The 9,807-nt window shown below is 36.0% G+C and overlaps 1 protein-coding gene across 1 annotated transcript in view; it reads right to left on the reverse strand.

Annotated features, from left to right (window-relative positions):
* LOC137265416 (G protein-coupled receptor kinase 5-like) overlaps nt 1-8,795 on the reverse strand; it is a 35,937-nt gene extending 27,142 nt beyond the window's left edge. The window contains exon 1 of the mRNA XM_067800813.1: nt 8,608-8,795. Coding sequence (XP_067656914.1) covers nt 8,608-8,659 — 52 coding nt within the window. The 5' untranslated portion in view covers nt 8,660-8,795. The remainder of the gene's footprint in view (nt 1-8,607) is intronic.
* Between the last annotated feature and the right edge of the window lie 1,012 nt (nt 8,796-9,807).

The raw sequence follows: 9,807 nt of genomic DNA on the forward strand, positions 1-9,807 counted from the left end.
AGTTGACTGGTTATTTGTTGTAGTAATAACTAGTCATTTGACATGACACTCAAATTTGGCATGTAATAGACTAACAGTTATAGCATGATTTGCACTATTGCAATGCTTGTACATATTCCATTCTCGCATATCTCACTTTAATAAGGCCTCAAGTAAAAGATGCTCAGATAAAAAATTGTAAATATTCATTCATACTCACTTCTTTTAACCGCGAATAACAAATTGTATTCATGAAGGGCTATGATTCGATTCACCAAATAGATCAGTGTATCATAACTTCCCTCCTGAATATATATCGAATATACACTTAAGAAACATGGTTATGTTGTATCTAATATTATCATGGTATATTTTCATGTTGAAAACATTTACAGAAGTAACAAATCAAATTAGCATCTATTTCCTGTCACTGAAAAAGTGAAACTATTTGCAACCAGCTTCCTGTATATAATATGTCAATTATGTATGTGCTACGAGCCATGCAACATCCTACAAAATGGTGAACAACTGCAAAGTTGTAAAAACTGTAAATCTTGTAGAGGCTTATTTAATCCAAATTACCAACAAAACAAACTGCACATTATATACAGGTGTATGACTAAATCCTTGAACCATAACTGCATTTGTTACTTCAGCTACAAGTCATTATTAGGGTGGACTATTGAAGTGGAAACAACTATTGTGATAATATACTGCCATTTAATATTCCAATATCGACAGTCTACTGAATTAAAGTTATTTTTCTCTTTGAACTGTTTCATTAGGAGTAATTTCCCAAATTAATGTATAGTGTATATGAAATAAAAACAAGCTGAAGCGGTTAAAATCTCATTTAATAACTGACAAGAAACTTGAAACCCAGATCAAGTAAACAGTTAAAACATACAAGGGGTGGATAACTCGAAATCAAAGTAAATGAGTCTTGTACTTCAGGTATTCTGTGCAGCATGTTAAGAAACATAAGTCAATTACTTAACTATTGATGCATCGATAGATTTTTTGTTTCTACTATCGATTAATTGCTATCAAAGACTCAACAATTGCAATCCATAGACAGTTTGATGCATACAAAAGGCCAGTACCCATCATATGGGTAATGATAAAGGTAAAGTTCAATATCCGAATAATACCACCACTTTATCATGGTGTAAAAGGGAACATTAGGTGTAAATTGAAAACACCTGACTCTCTGAATTACAACGGTTATTAACAGCTGAGTATTTAAATCTAAAATAAATATTGGAAGTTCGTGTAAGGTGTACTTCTTATTTTTTTTCCATAATCATGACATTACCAGCCTAACACTTCAGATTCATAACATGTTTTGAAAAGGTATCAAACACTTAAAAAAGATCTCTAAACTGCAAACACTGAAATAGAATAATAGCATTTCTATCGTTGCGAAATTTACATGACAAACGTTCAGGTGGTTAAGGATTTATAAAGGTGTTAGTACAACATTATTCAGCCTATAGTTTTGCTGAGGACACCAAGAACATCTCATAAAAAGGTCACTTTCTACAGCTCGCTGAGCAACTAGACTGCCTCCCCCACCATTAATTTATTTTATCTTTCATGTGATACAATGGTTTTGACAATGTACGAGTACCAGGTTGAAAATCAACATACATTTGAAAGTCTGAGGCGAGGGAAATTCTGGAAGGACAAAAGACATTTCCTTGTGGACTTCTATGTTTACCATTTGGAATATGGAATCTCTGCAGATGATAATTTTTGTGACCCTGTGAAAATACAAAGGAATTTTGTAACCCCATTATGGGGTCAGATCTCCAAGCTTTAATATCACATTTACTTTAAATTCACCCAATCATGCCATATTTCCAGAACATGGATCCATACTTTATTTCAGTCACAATCAAAATCTTACAACATGTGAATTTCAAACTTAACCATGTTCATCTAACTGATGAATCATTGGTTACAGATTGAAACAGGGCATTTGGTCACATGACTGGTACCTGGGAATTAATGTCCCTATTTTGAAATGTTATTAATAAGACAAGGACAACAAATTATCTTGACTGATTGATGTTTCATAATGACTGAATGAAAGGCTTTTTGTCATGATAAAATACTGTATTATACTTCAGCCACAAGTATAAAGCTGATGGTATAGTAAACAAACATTATGTCTAGTGACCTTAACTGACAACAGCCCATATTAGCACTCAATTTAGGTGAAAATGGTGGATGGTTAAGGAGCAGTGTGATAACTGCTGGTATAACAATAACACTGTATACATTATCCTTTCAAAATCGTGAACATGTTAAAAGGAAGAGGTTTGAGTATCATTCCAAAAACTATTCCTGACCAGTGGAAAACTAAATAATTGTCTTTTAGTGGCATTTAGAAGCTGTCAAATAAGTCCAAGATCTTTTATGGATAAATCTTCTTTTGATTCTTTGACACAACATTTCATTGTCATTTCAGCCTTCTTCATCAGGTGAACTGACAGTTGATGCGATAACGATTCAGGGTCATTGCATCAACTGTCAGTTCACCTGAAGAAGGGATCAGAAATGACCCAGAAATGTGTGTCAAAGAATTAAAAGATTTATCCATATGAGATCTTGGTCATAATTAATTGTTTCTTCAATCTTTAAAACATACCACCATTTGGCATTCCAATATCTACGCCTTCTCAAAAACAGCTGAGATTAATTAATATAATAATAATTCATATAATAATGTGATATTGACCAGGCTGACAATGGCCGTTATAAATTATGGACTTCATGGTTTAGCACAGCTGTCCAATGATTTAAAACCATCATATGTAACACCAGTATATGAGGTAGGGATGACATGATACAGTGATACTATTTCTAAGACGACACAATGATTGAAACATTCAAAACTCTATTGATACTTAGCTTTAAAAGGATCGGTATAAATATGTTTAGGCATCATTTACATTCGTATCATGTTTGTTTATGTCGTGAGAGCTATACATGACTTTTCATGCACAAACATGAAATTAGAAATTTTTCATCTGAGAATCAAAAATGTTGACAATTATTTAATATGAAATATTAATGCTCAAACAGTGTTAGATTTGGGTGAAATTTTGAGTGGGTCCAAAATGATGAAAATAATGTTTCTGGACGCCCTCCAATGTTAAATAGATGGGCAGATGTAAAATAGAGGGGGTCCTCACTGAATTTGATGAGTCAAAACACTCCAAAACCCCCTCTTGAGCCAACACTGCTCAAAAGTAACTAAATTTATATAATAATGTTGCAAAACTATGCATTGTGATGCATATCAAATCATGACATGGATACTGTGATATCCCTAACAACCAGGTGAAAGAATTTTGGCGTCACTTCATCACGTTTCTTATTTTTCAAACTTCAACAAGTTCCATATCTGGAAGACAAACAAATCTGATGGAAGGGCAGCTTCCTTACTGCATATGATGCAACACTTCACATGCTTGAAAATCATTTCTACGTCAAAAAAGAAGCTGACAAATTAGAACTGAGTGAGTGAGTTTAGTTTTAAGCCACACTATATTTCGGCTATATGGCGGCAGTCTGTAAATAATCGAGTCTGGACCAGACAATCCAGTGACCAACAGCATAAGCATCGATCTACGCAATTGGGAACTGATGACGTGTCAACCAAGTCAGCAAGTCTGACCATCCCATCCCATTAGTCGCCTCTTATGACAAACAGAGTCACCTTTTAAGGCAAGCATGGGTTGCTGAAGGCCTATTCTACCCCAGACCTTCACAGGTCCTGCCAAACTATAAAATATGTTCCTGCTCATCATACCAATGTCTGAAATCTACAAGAAAAAGTTGAATTCAGTAAAATGACATAATGTTTTGACTGTCCAATAACACTGTAGATACTGACACTATCAACTATGAACAAAAAGTATTGAAAGATGCTCCATACAATGAGTGAGTGACTCACACGTTTCAGCTAACCTTACACATGACAATAAGCAATGACAGTGGTTCTACCGGACAGCCAGAGATTTGGTTATTACACCTAATCATCAGCAATTACTAATCTCTCTTCAAATTACACGAAAGTTCACTCAGATGAAACACATAGATAATAAATGCCAATTTGACATTTTGAGTAATCAAACCTGATGAATAAATTTGGCAATTATCAATACCCCTCCAGTACTGATACAAATTATGCATGTCAGTCTCAATTCATTGTGCTTACTTGGATGTTGATGAGGGCTCTTGCCTCAGTTCTGCTTACAGTACAAAAGTGCCTTCCTTTACACTGGCACACTATACACTAAATATAAAACTCACTGTTCATTTGGTGCCATGGCATCCCATAGATAAACATATTTAGTTACATAACAGAAAGTGAATGTCACTAAATGCTTTCACAATGTTTGTTGATCATGCTGATACTGTCAAATACTTTCAACAAATATTTTCATATGTTCTCATCCCCTAAATGACACTACTTATGTACTTTATCATATAAAGTGTTTGAAATAAAGGAGTAAAGGTGTGCATCAGAGCTGCTTGTTATCTATATGAAACCCGCGAATCCATTTACCAGAATGACATTACAATACATTCTGACATAAATTGACACATATCCGACTTTGGAAACAATAGAAATCTGAAGTCATCTGTTGTATTGTATAATGCCCCACAAACAAAACATTTGTGGATTCGTGAGTTATGATTTATGCCGCTATTAGTAATACTCCAGTAATATCACGACAGGGAACACCCAGACATGGGCTTCCAACATCCTACACATGTGAGGAATGAAACCTCAGGCCTTCAGCATGACGAGTGAACGCTGCAAGTGTAACCACTAGGCTATCTCACCTCCCTTCCTCTGTAGAAGTGCCCACAAGAGTATGTATGACAAAAATGCAAGGTATCTGAAGTGATAGACGTCGTAGAGGGAGTTTAGTTTTACGCCACACTCAGCAATATTCCAGCTATATGGCATTGTCCTGTAAATAATCAAGTCTGAACCAGACAATCCAGTGATTAACAGCATGAGCATTGATCTGTGCAACTGGTAACAGATGACGTGTCAACGAAGCCAGCAAGCCTTACCACCTGATCACATTAGTCGCCTCTTACAACATGCAGCGTCGCCTTTTATGGCAAGCATGGGTTTCTGAAAGCCTATTCTACCTCGTACCTTCATGGGTCTGGAGGTCGTAGATAATTACCATTTTGATAGTGCCCATAAGCATTGGTATGGTGCTGATGAAGATAATATAAGATAACAAGGATTCAAACTCACAAGCATCATTTCCTGTTATGACTAAGCATGCCAAAGGATGCAAAATGTAAACTGTTCCATTTTAGACTGAGAAATTAGATAACAGATCCAACCATACCTCCAGCACACACGCATTATTTTTTCTAAATATAAAATGTATTTGGAGCCTCTATCTTATTGCTAACTGGAAAAAAGAATTTAGACATAGCATCACATGGATAATGTGAGTACAGAAAGAGAATATCACTAATACATAGTAAGCAGCTTTTCACTTCAGGAAATATCCACACTAAAATATGCAAAATTTCTATGGGTTTTATTATGATTTGGGAGTTCTTAATCAGTAGGAATTTGCATTTGTGCATGAAAAACACACACTAGTAACCAGCAGCAAATGATATATTAGATTATTTTCTGAAACCATTATAATTTAATAACATTTTCATACCAAAAAGAAAGATAGATTTTGAAGTTTTAATGAAGGAACATAATGAGTAGCTGAAACCAGGGATATCAATAAATGGAGCTTCACAATAATGATGACAATAGAGTCTGGTAAATAATTCATGTGATTTACCTTAACAAGATCAACGTACAGAAATTGTGAAAGAATATTCACAAACTTTTATCAATGTTTATCCAAATATATATTACACAATGTAGCCTGGTACTAACAGAATGTGACGTTTGGCTGAACAGTAATCTTTTGAAATTGTTTCCCTGTACATTATGATATAGTCTAAAATATGAGAAAGGTATGGTGTACATCACTATGTCATAATCTTTCTTCCAAACATTGAACACCTCTGTGATCCTAAAACTTGTACCGTAACACCTGAACTCACAAATGTTATAAATAAGTTAGGAGTATTTTATTTTATTCTAATGTGACTGATGCCTGGGACTGTGTAATGAAAATTTTCACTATATGGACAATAAAGTATTATCTTATCTTATCTTAAGCAGGACTGCAACGATTCACCCAGACCTCAATTTCATTTCTCTCTCAAGAGTTGGCCTTTTAGTGTGATATCAACTTGGCAATGCATACCAACAACGATTATAATTTGATAATTACCCTGGCATCAACCAATCACACTTCGCATTCGAAACTCCTCAAATTGGAGTCAAAACTCTGTTGTGGAAACAATTTACATATTCCAATATCAAAGTAGTGATAATGGTTATTGAAAAGTTGAACTTAGGTGTCAAATATGATTTTCAATGAATTGACTAACTTTTTGCAGCCCGAGTTACTAGGCTAAAAACAGTCACTGAAAGCAAAAACTGCTTTATAAAATGGAAAACATATATTTGATAATGATACCCACATCGAATACATATCACCATTTCCTGTTTCTCATTATCACTGATGAATACATTACTGTCTTTATTATATTCTATTTTGGCCAGCAGTTTGTGCACAGTATGCTTGACTTATATGGGACTGGAAACTGGTGCTAAAAACATTCGCCAGTTATTTGATATTGTTCCGCAACCTTCACACAGAATGATTGCACACGTCAGGATGTCATACATGTCTTGTGCAGATAAGGGAAGAACAGCTACATAGTAGTGGTCCCAAGTCACAAACAATTTGAGACTGTTTGCTCAAACTTTGCGCTATACGATATAATTTTCTGCTGATTCTTGATTCATAAAGCTATAAAAAGCTGAGCTTGTTCGCCTGAAGATACTTTTATTAAACTTGGACTTCTGTTAAAAGACAGTACGGCTAAACTGTCTAAAACATATCCACACCGGCACCAAACTCTTAAATCATAACCATGGTAATGTACTGCAAAAGATTCCAAGAAGATGTATTGACAATTGTCAAGAAAATGACCAAGTAGACATATATTAAGATACTGAACCAAAACATGCATGGACATATCACATTGTGACAATAAACAATGGTAACCATGAATGGTCAACTTCCAGTGGAATTTTAGAAGTTGTGAAGTTCAATACAGAACAAGCTTTATGGACCACAACTTCTTATTTATTCGCAAGTGTGACGTTTCCATACAGACTCTTGTACCATTGTCAATAAGGAAGCCATAATATGAATGGTTGTATTGAAACACAAGGAAACAAATTCAGGGCTATCATTTGGTTTTCAATCTCAAAACCAACAGGATATAGTTGCTAAGAGTCTGAGGAGCACTGAGCATGAAGCAGTGGTACATTATTTCAATGAACAACCCAAGTCCAGACTAAAGACTATGATCAAGTATAATTTTTGGTCTTAAAGACAATGTGTCTATATGATGATATTTTAATTTATACTAGAGTTGTGCATCGTGAAACAATGTTTAGGGCAAGGTATATGACATTTAAAGAATCAGGCATGGACTAAGAAAAACGGTGATGGATATTATAAGCAATTATCCAATGGTCCTAACCCAACATGGAACCAAGAAATACTTCTAAAGTATTCCCAAATAAACACACAAACTCTGACAGATATTGTTGAGAGACTAAACAGGATGTTTCTGTTCCAAGGTTAAGACATTTAGACATGGCAACAAATGGCCCACATACCTAAACAATTCTAGAGAGAAGGGCTGCTTTTTCAAAAGATAATCTACTTAAGATCAGCATGTCTTGATAAGTATGCACCTGCTCTAACAAATGATATGGAATGGAAGCTGATTCAGTTACCACATACATATTGTTACTGTTTTAAAATCACAGGATCTTATTGGTAAAAAGGTTCTTCAAATCCTGAAAAAATAAAGACTAATGGGTTTCTTTGCAACTCAGTGCAAGAAAGATCATTAAAAAGGATCTACTTTATTGAATGACAATCTCGAACACAAATGCACATGCCTTCTAATTCATTTAGCCATATCAACTGAGACGACAGAGAGTGCACATTTTGACCTCATTTTCTATCACTGCTAACGTAGAGAGTAAGCATACTGAAGGATCGTCTGGTCTGAATATCTACTGTTTCTATGCACAACAATTTCCGCTTAACCTGAAACATACAACATAGGGGGATATTCTAGTTTTGAATAACATGAGTCGCACAATTGCAAATCTGCGAAAATTGGCCCCTCAACGACTATTGCTGTCATGTGTCAGTGCTGTCGGATCACCGACCGGTTGTCAATGCAAATAATCTCATTCAGAGCACTTACAAAATCACCGCTGAATAAATAAGTTTCGACTCCGGCACAAAATTAGTTCGATTAAACACATGCTTAATATTTCATACCGATTAATATCGCATCTTATGAATCCAGACGATGCAATTTTCTAAGCCCTGAGCGTTTCTGCATCGAGTCGTCAGGTTGAAATGTAAACACACTGTGATCTATTGCGGTCGACATTGCCAGCATAATCAAGCCTACCTTCTCTCGCTTTCAAATATACTGTATTGGCAACAATATTTTCTAGTTCCATCTGTCTTGCGAGATAACAGAGGGCTCCAAAAAGGGTCCAAGATCGACCCTTATCGAGTCCGTCACTCGCTCCAACCGCTTGGGTGTGGTGGGGAACTAACAAAGATGGCTGCTTTCATCAAGATCGGAATTAAAGCGAGGCGGCTTTCTGATTGGTTAAAAATCCAAATCTGTAGTCTGCTTCCATTTGTTTCATTAACGTGAGAAGAGAATGCCAAAGTGAGTGTAGACATACCTAGTTTTGATTCTTGACACTTTTCAGTGAAGTACTTTATTATCAGACCATTTCCATAATTCTTGTATGTGTGAATATGATTAATTCAGAGTATTGTTCTATGTTTAACACTTGTGCTGTACACCAATGTATCAGCATATCACTTGAGATCTGTAAGTAACTTAAATTACTCCTTAGAACTAAACCATGATCAAGGATTCAGTGAATACTCGTCTTTGAATAACCCCTGTGGTATGAATATCTGATTATGTACAGCGGAATGTATCCCTGTATAACAATAAGAAAATGAAGTGACTTTTTGTCTTTTACCCACAATTCCAAAACATCGTCGACTTGTCACTGACTTCGTCACGGTGCACCCGAAAAGATGCTGGAATGTATGGCAGGGACGGGTAACCCGGACAGCCGGGACGGGTACCCGTCAACACCCAGACCCGTTATGATCAGGTGACTAATAGATTAAACAATGTAATATGTTATTCTTTCCCTTACACCACGTTTCTGTGTTCTATCTTATCACTACTGATCGCTTCGTCAGGTGAAATGAGATTACACTTCACCTAACGGAGGGAGTGAGTGAGTTTAGTTTCACGTTGCACTCAGCAATAGTCCTGCTATATGGCGGCGGTCTGTAAATAATCGGGTCTGAACCAGGCAATCCAATGATCAACAACATCAGCATCGATCTGCGCAAATGGGAACCGATGACATATGTGTCAACCGAGTCAGCGAGCCCGACCACCCGATCCGGTTAGTCGCCTCTTACGACAAACACAGTCACCTTTTATGGCAAGCACAGATTTCTGAAGGCCTATTCTACCCCGGGACCTTCACGGGTTCTAATGGAGGGATCTGTAATGATGTGGGAAAGAATAAAGAAGCTTAAATCCGTAAAATATCTTTGGGACCAATGC

Source organism: Haliotis asinina, chromosome 15, assembly GCF_037392515.1.
Source record: "Haliotis asinina isolate JCU_RB_2024 chromosome 15, JCU_Hal_asi_v2, whole genome shotgun sequence".
Taxonomy (NCBI): Eukaryota; Metazoa; Mollusca; class Gastropoda; order Lepetellida; family Haliotidae; genus Haliotis; species Haliotis asinina.